Source organism: Daucus carota, chromosome 6 (genome assembly GCF_001625215.2).
Source record: "Daucus carota subsp. sativus chromosome 6, DH1 v3.0, whole genome shotgun sequence".
In the NCBI taxonomy this organism is placed as follows: Eukaryota; Viridiplantae; Streptophyta; class Magnoliopsida; order Apiales; family Apiaceae; genus Daucus; species Daucus carota.
The window spans coordinates 18,819,147-18,832,450 of NC_030386.2; the positions used below are offsets into that span (position 1 = coordinate 18,819,147).

The following is a 13,304-nucleotide window of genomic DNA, read 5'->3' on the forward strand; positions in this document are numbered from 1 at the left end:
TGTAAAATATAATTTCATAACTTATTTTTAATATTTTTTTATAGTATAAAATTTAATATCTTAAAAAAAGTCAAAAAATTAAATTATAAACAATATCGTAAAATTATGTATCGCGTCTCCGCTCTCCTATATATACAATTAATGGAATTAAGAGGGAATTAGGGGTGATCGCGGTCCGGTTTGGTTCGGATTAGAACTAAAATCGGAACCAAACCATATATTAGCGGTTTTTTAAAATTTCAAACCAACCCATGACCCGCAAACCAACTAACCCGGATCGAGCGGTGCGGTTTTGACTGTTCGGTTAACCGGATTGATCGGTTTAGGACTAAGATTTATAATTAAAGACGAGGATTATGAATAATATTCGAAAATAAAGTATTACTCCTATCATATTGTCTCTGTGAAATGTACAATTTCACATAATTAAATTAAAGTAAAAACTTTAATCTAAAAATATGCATAAACTTGAACCAATTGGAGAGTCGTGGATTACCGGATTGATATAACTTGTACTTAGTTGCTCAACTTTCGGGGTAGGACAATTCGGATTTCATGATATCCGCCCGTCACACTCTATATAAACAAATTACCCATGCCCTATATATTGGATATTGATTTAATATAATTTTATTTGTTTTCTGTGGACACATGTAGAAGCGGGTATAATATATTATTCATTATATTTGAATTTTAAGTTATTTATTACTTTTTTATATAATATATGTTTTAAATTAATTCTCACCATTTTTATCTATTTAAAATTTACTAAATATTTTATATGAAAATATAGGGGCCGTTTGGGTGGGCTTAAAATAAGTGCTTTTTGCTTAAAATAAATAAGTGGAGTAGAAGTTAGAAGCAAGATAAGACTTATAAGTGATTAAAGTGTTTGGTAAATAAGTAGAAGTCCTGAAACAAAAGCTAGCATTCTTAGTTTTTTATAAGTGCTTCTTGACTTATTACACAAACGGTACGAATAAGTGCTCATAACTTATAATCCAGAAGCTGGGCTTATAAGGTCGAAACAAACACCCACATAATCTATTCAATATTTTAACGATAAATTTAGTAAACTCATATAATTTTATAAACATGGATAATATATGTATAGATAGAGTGCGATCGGCCGCGTAACACAATACTCCCTCCGTCTCAATTTATAAGTTCATTTTGAAATAAACACACATATTAAGAAAAAAGTTGGTTAGATAGAATCTTATCTCATGTATCATTAATTAGTGCATTGATAAGTGAGAATATAGTTGAGTTTCAAAAAAATCACAATAAATATATGGATTTAGTGTATTGAGAAATGAGAATAATATTGAGTTTCAAAAAAATCACAATTAATATGTAGATAAATTTGTATTGAAAGAAGAGAGAGACAAGTATTTTGGGACACATTTTTTTTTTCAAAAAGGACCTATAAATTACGGAGGGAGTACACAATTCTATATTCACATCTTAATTCTTATCCCAATTTTTTGTGTCGGATATTATAAGCTACACGCTGTCATCCGATCAGCTCGCGATTACCTATCCCCGCATTAATTAATGCAACGGTCCGAAACTTTGTTTTGGATGAGTTATTTTGATTTTTAACATCGATTCATATAAAATGTACATAAAATCTTAAAAGATAATTATAAAAATTAACTATCATACTAATAATTTCATACTATTTCTAATTTGATACCTTATAACTTGTAAATTATAAAAAAAAAATCAAATTTATAAATTAAAAGTAAATTTTTGGTATAAATAAATTTTTACCGACTTGTTGGTCCTATAATCCATAATCTCTCGAGGGTATGAGTACTCTTTGCAAAGAGAGTAAGGCGGCACTTGCCAGCTGGACTCACTTACGAACATTAATTGTGCTCATCGGATTAGGAAACAGGAAACTTGTACTTAGGCTCCAAGAAACAAGCCACGTGTACTTTAAAACCCTATATATACATGCAGCTCTCACAAATTTTCAAAACAATTTGACAGCGTTTAGAAACAAGGAGCAACTATACATGGCTTCTCTGTGGGTGAAGCGCAAGTTTCTTGGAAACGGTTCGTATGGCAAGGTTTTCTTGGCACAATCCACGGCATTGTTAGCCTACTACAAGTCACCGGCTTTGGTTCCCTTTGTTGCACTCAAATCTTGTTTAGCAAGTCGATCATCGTCTCTGCGACTCGAGAGAGATGTGTTTCGTGAACTTGGAGGCTGTGATGGGATCGTCAAGTGTTTCGGGTCCGGTGTGAGCGTTGAGAATGGGGTAGAGTATTTTGATCTGGTTCTTGAGTATGCGCCGGGTGGAAGCTTGGAACAACTTCTTCGATTTCGAGGGGGGAGGATGCCGGAGTTGGAAGTTGGATGTTATACGAGGATGTTGCTTAAGGGGCTTTCTCATGTGCATGGGAAGGGGTGGGTTCATTGTGATTTGAAGCCGGCTAATATTCTTGTCTTTCCATCGAAGCATGGTGGTGGGGTGTTTAAGTGTTCTCTGAAATTAGCGGATTTTGGGTCGGCTAAGAGGGGTGGGGAAATAAGTTGCGGGTTTGTGGATCCGTGTAGTGGCCGTAAAAACCGAGGAACGTTGCTGTATAGTTCACCGGAGTCCGTGGCGTTTGGAGAGCATGAAGCACCGATGGATGTATGGGCGCTCGGATGCATAGTGTTTGAGATGCTTATCGGGAAGGGTATGTGGTCTAATTATCGCAGGTTCAGTGCTAGAGTTCTGGGAGATCTGATTGCTGGCTATCAGGACAGCGGGTTGATATTCTGTGATGATTTGTCCGCCAATGCAGAAGATTTCTTGAGAAAGTGCTTGACGAGAAGTGCAGAAGAAAGATGGACGGCTGATCAGCTTCTGGAACACCCCTTCATCACTGAGAGCTGTAAGATGTTGCCACTGTCTCAATCAGGCCAAACTCCGAAGATCATGGGCTACCGAAGGATTCCATTCAGTTCTTCTTTCGTCGTCTCAAATAACCCTTCCGTTTTTGTTAATTAATCCTCTCTGATCTTTAAGCTGAAGTCTGCTGTTGATTTTCATGTAATCAAATTGTTTTAGGGCAGTTTTGCTACTGAAGTACTTGTAACTTGTTCATGTCTATTATAATAGACATTCTGTAATCAAGGCATTGTTCCATTAATAGATTAACTAAACCTTCATAGTATCATCACAGAGTGCCAGCAGTTCTTGCAATAATCTAAAAAAACAAAACATCTGAAACTTTGTCAGCAGACGTTCTAATTGTTAACTTGTTTAGAGTTTGAAGATAACTTGTTTAATTGTTAACAAAATCATAACAAGTGTAACTATAAGTCCAGAGTTTCAAGATATATATCACCTTGTTCCATTAGATTTGCTTTTATTTCCATTACTTCGAGCAGAGTCCTTTGACTGTTTATCACAGCCTGTTACAACTTCAAATACAGTTGATAGCTCATTTATCATCATCTGGAAAAGCCTCTTCCTGGCTCCTGCAAATTCCAAGTCCTGACGCAAGTGAAAACCAACACTCTCTGAAGAATATTTTTTTCCAGTTTGGCGCATAAAAGCATGGAGATCGGCGTATATTTATGTTCCCTTGATGAATGAAGGCATTCATCTCTTCCAAGTTATACACTTATACTGTATGATATATTTAAATTATGCTTGAGCTCTTGGTTTTTTTAACTAACACCGTTAATTTGTTAAGTATTTTTCCGTCAATTCTCTGTTCCAGCAGCTATATTGACGCAGATTAACTTGAATCACTATTACTTCTTTACACCATTTCATCAAGCAGATGATGTACTATTCAGGCATTTACAAAACAAAACAAACATATATACTAAACTACCTAAACTTATTACCTAAAGTTGTCCCCAGAGTGTTCTGAGCTCAACCACCTTGTCTGCCAAAGTCATTGGCTTATGTTTTTCGCTTTCTTCTGGCTCGCGTTTATGAACAGCATCAGAAACTATCTGAGAAATGTTACGTCCTCCTCCGCCATTAGGCACTTCCTCTGTCTTTTCTCCATTAGGCTTACTAAAAAACTCTGTAATCATTGTTGAAAGCGCCTTATCTTCTTCACCTGGCTTTAGCTTTTCCACCCAATACTCTTTCACGGTTACTCCTTTATCCTGCCATGCAATCCAACCGCTCTCCTGACTCCTGAGTTGTTTCGGCTCTAAAATTAGGGTTCGAACAAGTAATGGCATCAAAATGGGGCTGCAGCTCGATTAAGCATCCAAGAGTCATTATTGAGGTTAAATTATGAAATAACCCCAACTTTGTTAACAACGTTACATTAATTAAATGGAAAAATATAATTTGTGACAGATTCTGAACTACGATATTACATTTGGTGTTTTTAAGTTCATTATTAAGTGGTGTCCTTTTTAAAACGCATACTCTCATATTTATAAACCGAAACTACTAACCTGATCATAAGACATAATCATCCACCGTACTAATTAACACTTAAGAATATGTTATATAGATCATACCATATCATATACATCTTGATCTAATCATTAAAATTAGACATAAATCCAAAAATTGAAATCAAATCTGATAACATTAAATTGTTGATTGTCGATTTTCAGACCCAAAACGACATCATACGCCTTTCAGACCCAAAACGACATCATACGCCTTCCAGATAAGTCGATGATGTCTACATGAGTTTTGTTCAGAAGCTCGTTTCTCTTTCTGAAAAGATACTCTTTTGCGTAAATCCCACGTCAAATAAAAATTTCACAAAATCTACGACATCAATCTTCACAAAATAAAAATCATAAATAATCTATTAAATTCATAGACTAAAAACAATATTAAAAATCACAGTTGAATACACCCTCTAAGAAAAAAGAATATTTTATATCAAAATTATTAATTTTTGGGTATTGTATTTTATAATTATGCTGACGTTTATAGTACATGTTTGACTGATATTTAGTTTATAAGTCAAAATAGGTTTAGTTGTGCAGTAATTGTAATGAAAATCTCATAAACTTAATCAAAACTTTGCTTTTGTTGACTTATTTTGATTTTTGAAATTAATTTCATATTAAAAAAATCATTTCTTAAAAAAAATTAAAATATTTATTATTATACTAATATTTTTATCTTACTTCTCTAATTTGATACCTTATATTTTTGTATAAATCAATATATCCAAAATTTTAAATCAAAAGTAAAATTTTGCTAAAAGTAAATTTTTACTGACTTCTTGTGGTCCTATAATCTATAATCTCTCAAGGGTATGAGACTATGAGTAGTCTTTGCCAAAGAGAGCAAGGCGGCTAGGGCTGTTCACGAACCGAGCCGAGCCGAGTTTTGATCGAACCGAGTCGAGCTTTAATTTATTTTCTGACGAGTCGAGCCGAGCCGAGCTTTTTTATCGAACAAAAATTGTGTTCAAGCTCGGCTCGTTAACTAACGAGCCGAACACGAGCTTGTTCGCGAACAAATACAAGCCGAGCCGAGTCGAGTCGAGTCGAGCCGAGCCAAAAAAAAATAAAGACAAACCGCTAGTTGACTCTTAAAATAGCTAACCAAATAATTTTAATTTTTTTGAAACTTTGTTTATATCACTAAAATGTATATATGTTAACATCCATACGGTTGGATCGGTAAGAAATATTTTTTAAATAATTGAAACACTAATTTAGGATTAAACACTAGTTAGCGGTACTAGTTAACCTTCTACTTGACTGTTAAAATAGCAAACCATATAAAATTATTATTTTCCGAAATTTTGGTTACATCACTAAAATATATATATAAATTATATGTTGAATTCTGAGTTCAATAACATATATAAATTATAAAAAAAAACCCCAAAAATATTACATTTTTTCGAGCTTTAACGAGCCGAGCTCGAGCCGAGCTCGAGCCGAACATACTAAAAGCTCGGCTCGAGCTCGTTTACTTAACGAACACTTTTTTGTGTTCGAGCTCGAGCTCGTTAACTTAACGAGCCGAGCCGAACGAGCTCTTAACGAGCCGAGCTCGAGCTTGTTCGCGAACAGCTCGGTTCGTTAAACAGCCCTAAAGGCGGCACTAGCAAGCTGGACTCACTCGCGAACATTAATTGTACTCATCGGACTAGCTAGGAAGCAGGAAACTTGTACTTAACTCCAAGAAATTAACAAGCCACGTGTACCTAAAAACCCCTATATATACATGCAGCTCTCGCAAATTTTCAAAACAATTTGACAGCGTTTAGAAACAAGGAGCAACTATACATGGCTTCTCTGTGGGTGAAGCGCAAGTTTCTTGGGAACGGATCGTATGGCAAAGTTTTCTTGGCACAATCCACGGCATTATTAGCTTACTACAAGTCACCGGCTTTGGTTCCCTTTGTTGCACTCAAATCTTGTTTAGCAAGTCGATCATCGTCTCTGCGACTCGAGAGAGATGTGTTTCGTGAACTCGGAGGCTGTGATAGGATCGTCAAGTGTTTCGGGTCCGGTGTGAGCGTTGAGAATGGGGTAGAGTATTTTGATCTGGTTCTTGAGTATGCGCCGGGTGGAAGTTTGGAACAACTTGTTCGATTTCGAGGGGGAAGGGTACCGGAGATGGAAGCTAGCTGTTATACCAGGATGTTGCTTAAGGGGCTTTCTCATGTGCATGGGAAGGGGTGGGTTTATTGTGATTTGAAGCCGGCTAATATTCTTGTCTTTCCATCGAAGCATGGTGGTGGGGTGTTCAAGTGTTCTCTGAAATTAGCGGATTTTGGGTCGGCTAAGAGGGGTGGGGAAATAAGTTGTGGGTTTGTGGATCCGTGTAGTGGCCGTAAAAACCGAGGAACGTTGCTGTATAGTTCACCCGAATCTGTTGAGTTTGGAGAGCATGAAGCACCGATGGATGTATGGGCGCTCGGATGCATAGTGTTTGAGATGCTTATCGGGGATAATATGTGGTCTAATTATCGCAGCTTCAATGCAAGAGTTCTGGGTGATCTGATTGCTGGCTATCAGGACAGTGGGTTGATATTCTGTGATGATTTGTCCGCCAATGCTGAAGATTTCTTGAGAAAGTGCTTGACGAGAGATGTAGAAGATAGATGGACGGCTGATCAGCTTCTGGAACACCCCTTCATCACTGAGAGCTGCAAGATGTTGCCACTGTCTGAATCAGGCCAAACTCCGAAGATCATGGGCTACCAAAGGATTCCATTCAGTTCTCCTTTCGTCGTCAACAACCCTTCCGTTTTTGTTAATTAATCCTCTCTGATCTTTAAGCTGAATTCTGCTGTTGATTATCATGTAATCAAATGCTTTTAGGGCAGTTTTGCTACTGAAGTACTTGTAACTTGTTCATGTCTATTATAATAGACATTCTGTAATCAAAGCATTCCATTAATAGATTAACTAAACCTTCATAATATCATCACAGAGTGCCAGCAGTTTTTCTAGAAATAATCTAAGAAAACATGAGAGACTAACATCTGAAACTTCGTCGCTGACGTTCTAATTGTTAACTTGAGAGTAAAACAGCTCCCACTTGTTTAACTTAATCAACTACCAACTTTGCAACTTATGTTCTTAACTAATTAACTACGATGTCCTCACGGATTTGGTATCTTACATATGGACTCTGGCCCTCTTTGAGCTGCAAGTAGGGCACTTGTACTGCTTGATATGTTCAGCCTTGGCAGGGGTGATTTTTACGCATTTCCCATGGAACCATCTCTCACACACATCACAGCAAATCCAGAATTCATCAGCCGCATATTTGTCTCCACAAGAACCACAAATTGTTCCCTGTCCTTCGTCAGCCTCATCACCATCACTTTCTCCCGCTTCATTGGGTGGAGGAGTCATCTTTGCTTTGGAGTAAGACTCATATGTTCGAGACTGCCAGAGAAAGAACAAAAGAATGACCAAAAATCATAATAAGTGTAACTACAAGCCTAGAGTTTGAAGATATATATAACCTTGTTCCCATTAGATTTGCTTTTACTCCCATTACTGCGAGCAGAGTCCTTAGACTGTTTAGCACAGCCTGTTACAACTTCAAATACAGTTGGTAGCTCATTTATCATCTGGAAAAGCCTCTTCCTGCAAATTCCAAGACCTGACGCAAGTGAAAACCAACACTCTCTGAAGAATATTTTTTTTCCCAGCTTGCACATAAAAGCATGGAAACGTATATTTATGTTCCCTTGATGAATGAAGGCATTCATCTCTTCCAAGTTATTACCACAGTGCAATGTTAGATCTCCTCTATTTATTCACTGTGCAGAATGTGGCCCACAAGAACTAGCATCTGAGTTCACTTGATAAAAATGAAGAATTTAAATCAAAAGTATAAAATGCAAAGTCACTTGCGCTTAGCTGGAGCACCTTTTAAACTTTTTAAAAATGTGCAGCTTTTCAAAGGTAATGAATGAGAGAAAAAAACACAAAACAGGAGCTTCGAAGGTGTCTGACTTAAGGGTCTAACAAATGAGGACATACATAGGTCAAAGTCCAGGTTCAAAATCACCTATAAGACACCAGGAAATTTGCAAATAAAGCACAAGAAACAGGAATGAAGAACCTTTGGTAATAATCTGGATTGCCTGGGTATATTGCCAAAATATAATCAAATCTACTATTAAAAAAGACCCCTGTAATAATTATATTACTATTTTCATGCTTCAGCATAACTATACGTTAACGTCATTATGCTTGAGCATAGCTATACGTCATTATGCTTGAGCCCTTGGTTTTTTGGGGTTTATTACAGGTTACCTGATGGATGTCTTTTGTTGTTACACTTGATTATATACTTTTTCTGGGAATAGCAACTATTAATTATTCTTGGGATTCATATAACTCTTGCAATAAATCTTGTTTTATATACTGTCCAGAATCATGAACTCGTGATATGTCGCAGAAAGCCAAAAGGCAATCACATTAACATTTAAGATTAACATTTAATTTGCTAAACAAAGAGCAGCAAGCCTATCATTTAAGAAAAAAAGGTTCAAATTGTTAATTAAATACCATCAAAAGCAATATCCAGAAGAAAAACATACAGATCTATTAAAGATGCAAGAAAAGTTTGTTCCGCAGGAACACCAAAGAAATTAGATAATGAAATTCATGTACAAAATGTCACAATATGCTATATATTTGATTTTATTTATTTTAATTGTAACACATGCTGTGAAATCACAAACAATAGTCAGATACACACACACACATATATAACTAACTAAGCTGGCACTAGAGGAATATAATTGCAGCAGTTAAGGTGTAAATGTCAGCATTACCAATTGTAAAGGTGAACACTGAATGAACATCTTACTGCAGTGTTAAACAAAAAAAATTAAAAATTGGCATAAAAGATAACCAAAGTTATATATGACATTCTGAGTTCTAAAAACTATACCTGTCATTCTTGTTGAAACAAAAACGAGCGCCAAAATAAAATGCAACAGAAATCAACCACGAATCACTGTGAACTGCAACAAGTGATAACCAGTCCTTCTCTTGCATCCCATCCCTTGCAAAATTAATGCCTAATGCTGGCTCGGGTATTTCAGGAGGCACCTCCTCAACAGGCAGATTGACTTCCCATTTCTCAGTTGGCAAGCCATATAAACACAGATTTTCCTTCTCTGAAAGTACAAACATCAAGAAGGATATATTATGATATATATATATATATATATGAAACGTTAAAATTATGTGATATTAACATCTGCATTTATATATTCGACCAGCAATGCAGAGTAAAACAATAATAGCCTCAGAAATATAAAGCTCAAGCAACTTTTCAAGTATTGCAAATTAAAATATTACTTTTTTGGTCTTTATAAAAAATTACAAGCAACAACCATGAAAAATAGAGAGTTCCTCAAGCATCCAAATCTAATAAATCCATATTACTAGGACTTATGGAGAATCAAGGAGAAAGGACATAGAAAGCATAAGATCAAATAAAAACTAATTTCTTCCAAGAAAAAAAAAGACAATCACAACTCACACATGTAGCACTCATTCTTCATATTTACTACAAAACATCAAGTATAGAATTATAGCATGCAAAAGTCTTTACGAAGAAATAACAAAAAGGTCCATGTCAACAATATCTGATAAATTTTTTAAAACGGTTGCAAACCCGAATGTTACAAAGAAATATACTTAAACAAATTTGCAAATTTTCATATATCATACAGTAAAAGTGTAGTCCCGTACGTTTGATCAAAACAAATGGCTTTGGGAGCTCATGACAGAATTTATTTATTTTTTTGTAAAACCATATTCTCAACAGAAGCAACGACTAGAATCCTACGTGGTTATAAAATTGCCAAATAGATGTAGCCCCCACTATTGGCAATTAATTATAATTACCGTGCAAAATTGCTTGTGTATAATCCTCCTTTGTTTTCATTACTTCTATTTCGCCTTCAAAAACCTTATGTTAAACCACATATACGGCCTGCTTCTAGAAACCAAAAATATTCTTTTACTATGCAACAATGACTATATAAGAAAGGTAGTTGGAAGACTGATACTTCTTTACCAATCTTACTAGTCACAATTGACAGATACCAGAGCATTTTTACATATCTGAATATCAATAGCCAGTTTCTTCGACAAACTTCAAAACCAACATTGAAGTTTGATCGCCAATAATGGTCACCGACTGCCGAACAGCCAGATCAAGAACATGGGTATTAATGGTTGGAAGAAACCAAGTGCACAATAACACTTAATCCAAAACCAATTTTATAAAAGCAATTTCGAATCAACAATACCCTTTGAACGGCAATAGTAAAGGTTAAAATCAATGCCAATGCCATAATTAACAAACCAAATAAAAAACATAGAAATTAATCAGACAGGGCAAAAATATTTAGCATATAGGAGAAAATTTTTATTAAATGAGTGCCAACTAACAATCTCTTTAACAACAAATGACATAGAAATTAATCAGACAGAGCAAAAATATTTAGCATATAGGAGGAAAATTTTATTAAATGAGTGCCAACTAACAATCTCTTTAACAACAAATGACATAAATACTCTGTTCCATAACATTTTAACACGAAAGCAAGTCATTACAAATATTAATCTATTTTGTGGATTTCGTTCCACAACATTTACCAAAACAAGCAAAATAAAACTAGAGACATGTAAACACGACCACTAACACTATCCTAAAACACCGAAAAGATAAATTCAACACTAATAACTTCTACAACAATCCTGTACAGAATAATATCCCGCAAGTGGCAAAAAATACATTTGCTAATTCCAAACGAATATCTACCATGAAAACCAAACATCCATACAAATAACAGACAACCACACATTGGAAAAATACATTGGGATAATATACTCAACGGAGAATCGGAGATTAATAACTCACCAGGATCACACTCCTGGTAAAACTTCTGCATATCTGCAATAAATCACACAAGAAAATCATTACACATTACAAATACATGATACATATGCATAAATGATAATTTTATTAGTCAGTAACCAGTAAATTCGTAGACATAAAAATCCCTAAACTAAACAACTACACAATCCACATACACCGACACACATAATGTGCCTGCACACACAAATCCCTGCATCAATTACACATTCCACACAAAGTGCACACACACACATCCCTACATTAGATTACTACACCATCCACAATTCCACATACGTAACAAACACACGAAATCACACAAACAAACAAAATCCCTACATTAAATGACTACACACGCATAAATATACCAGTTGTAAGAGCTTTGATCAAAGCAGCTCTCCGGCCTCTGAAATCATCGAAAACCTCCTCAACTGACCTCGGAACCGTTTGCCTTGCGTCCATTTCCTTCTCTTTCTCCTCCTACATCCTCAAAACCACACAAATCATCATCTAATACACACATACACAAAGCCCTCTCCCACAAATAAATACACGCACAGAATTAAACAATCCACACACACACAAATATAAAATAATAAATCAGACAATTGTCTCCCCCCCCTCTCTCACACAAAGAGAGAGATAGAGAGAGAGAGAGAGAGAGAGAGAGAGAGACAAAATGACAACCAGTCATGTAGCCTCTCTCTCTCCCTCTCTCCCTCCCTTCCTCACACACACACACTCACACAAAATAATGAATCAGTCATTTAGTATCGCTCTCTCATTCTCTCGCATATAGATACAATTAAGAACCAAAACACAAAAAACGAAATAATTTGGTTGAGAATTACAGCAGCAATCACCTGAAATTCTTGGAAATTTTTGATAAAAAGTGGTGCAAAATAAGGGGTTTAGAACAGAGCTGGGGTTTGGGAGAGATGTATACAGTGTGTTTGTGTAAATGACAGGGCATAAACTGTGTGTAATTATTGTATATATACGGAAATATGATCTGGAAACGGATGTGATGGAGATGGTGCGGGGAAAAGTTTTTTTGTGCAGGTACAACTCGGGGTTTTTTCTTCTTCTTTTATTTTTAAATTATTAATTTCTTATTTTATTTTTTTGAAAGGAAAGATTTTATTAACTAGAATCAGAAAGCAAAGTCTCCAACACAAATTGTGGAGGAGCAGAAAACAAATTGAAGCTATCCAACAAACAGGGAATTCTAGCCATAACATGAACTACCCTATTTGCTTGCCTCTTAACATGATTTATGACCGGGCTATTTCTATTTCTCATTTTAGCACGACACAAATCCAACATATTACCTTCTTCTGAAAAGTACTTTGAATTCTTGTTTAATGCATTAGCCACCTGGAGAGAATCAGTTTCAATCACCACCTGCTGCTGAGTTGATCTTTCTTCCATCCAAATCAACGCCTCATGAACCCCTATAGCTTCAGCCTCAAGGGCTGTCACTATTCCACTTATCTTCATATTTTTGCCCGCAATAAACGCACCTGCACTATCCCTGAGGACCATTCCAACTGAGAACGATGTAGCGCCCTCATACAGTGAAGCATCCACATTGAGTTTAGTCCACCCTGCATCTGGTTTTTCCCATTTGACCTCCACCTGCGTTGTTGTGTTTTCAGGCCCTCGGTCATAAGCTTGTTTCCTCCTTTGCGCGTCCTGCCATTCGGTTATTTGACGAGAGCTGAGCAAATGTATAGTGTCTGGGGAAATCAACTTAGACTCCCACACTTTTTTATTTCGACCAAACCAGATACCCCATAGAACCTTAGCAATAGTAGTCAGAGTTTCTGTTGTGCCATTGCTTAGTTTGTCCAGAAGCCATTGGGGTGCATCCTCCACTGCTCTCATATCATAAACCAAGCCGGCTTCTTCCCAGTATTTCTTAGCATAATGACAGTCAAAGAATACATGTAA

The 13,304-nt window shown here is 36.0% G+C and overlaps 3 protein-coding genes and 1 long non-coding RNA gene across 4 annotated transcripts; 2 read left to right on the forward strand and 2 right to left on the reverse strand.

Annotated features, from left to right (window-relative positions):
* Nucleotides 1-2,013: 2,013 nt before the first annotated feature.
* On the forward strand, nucleotides 2,014-3,008 carry LOC108226804 (mitogen-activated protein kinase kinase kinase 20). Its single transcript, XM_017401796.2, has one exon. It carries the CDS (start codon nucleotides 2,025-2,027, stop codon nucleotides 3,006-3,008), a length of 984 nt encoding a protein of 327 aa, XP_017257285.1. The 5' UTR covers nucleotides 2,014-2,024.
* A 114-nt stretch (nucleotides 3,009-3,122) lies between these two features.
* On the reverse strand, nucleotides 3,123-4,368 carry LOC135147307 (uncharacterized). Its single transcript, XR_010284746.1, has 2 exons — nucleotides 3,857-4,368; nucleotides 3,123-3,481 (listed from the first exon to the last, which is right to left on the reverse strand). It is a non-coding gene; the product is annotated as an uncharacterized LOC135147307 (long non-coding RNA).
* Nucleotides 4,369-6,235: 1,867 nt separating this feature from the next.
* On the forward strand, nucleotides 6,236-7,216 carry LOC108225990 (mitogen-activated protein kinase kinase kinase 20). The gene has a single exon (XM_017400944.2). It carries the CDS (start codon nucleotides 6,236-6,238, stop codon nucleotides 7,214-7,216), a length of 981 nt encoding a protein of 326 aa, XP_017256433.1.
* A 130-nt stretch (nucleotides 7,217-7,346) lies between these two features.
* On the reverse strand, nucleotides 7,347-12,408 carry LOC108224646 (PHD finger protein ALFIN-LIKE 7). Its single transcript, XM_017399328.2, has 6 exons — nucleotides 12,215-12,408; nucleotides 11,720-11,831; nucleotides 11,358-11,390; nucleotides 9,372-9,600; nucleotides 7,930-8,053; nucleotides 7,347-7,849 (listed from the first exon to the last, which is right to left on the reverse strand). Exons 2-6 carry the CDS (start codon nucleotides 11,811-11,813, stop codon nucleotides 7,577-7,579), a joined length of 753 nt encoding a protein of 250 aa, XP_017254817.1. The 5' UTR covers nucleotides 11,814-11,831; nucleotides 12,215-12,408; the 3' UTR covers nucleotides 7,347-7,576.
* Between the last annotated feature and the right edge of the window lie 896 nt (nucleotides 12,409-13,304).

Excerpts from the sequence above, each read along its gene's own strand:
- LOC108226804 (XM_017401796.2), top strand. The coding sequence starts at position 2,025 with ATGGCTTCTCTGTGGGTGAAGCGCAAGTTTCTTGGAAACGGTTCGTAT.
- LOC108225990 (XM_017400944.2), top strand. The coding sequence starts at position 6,236 with ATGGCTTCTCTGTGGGTGAAGCGCAAGTTTCTTGGGAACGGATCGTAT.
- LOC108224646 (XM_017399328.2), bottom strand. The coding sequence starts at position 11,813 with ATGGACGCAAGGCAAACGGTTCCGAGGTCAGTTGAGGAGGTTTTCGAT. Across the intron at positions 9,601-11,357 it reads TTACCAGGAGTGTGATCCTG|AGAAGGAAAATCTGTGTTTA; the intron begins GTGAGTTATTAA and ends TTGTACTTTCAG. Across the intron at positions 8,054-9,371 it reads TGTTTCAACAAGAATGACAG|GAAGAGGCTTTTCCAGATGA; the intron begins GTATAGTTTTTA and ends TGGAATTTGCAG.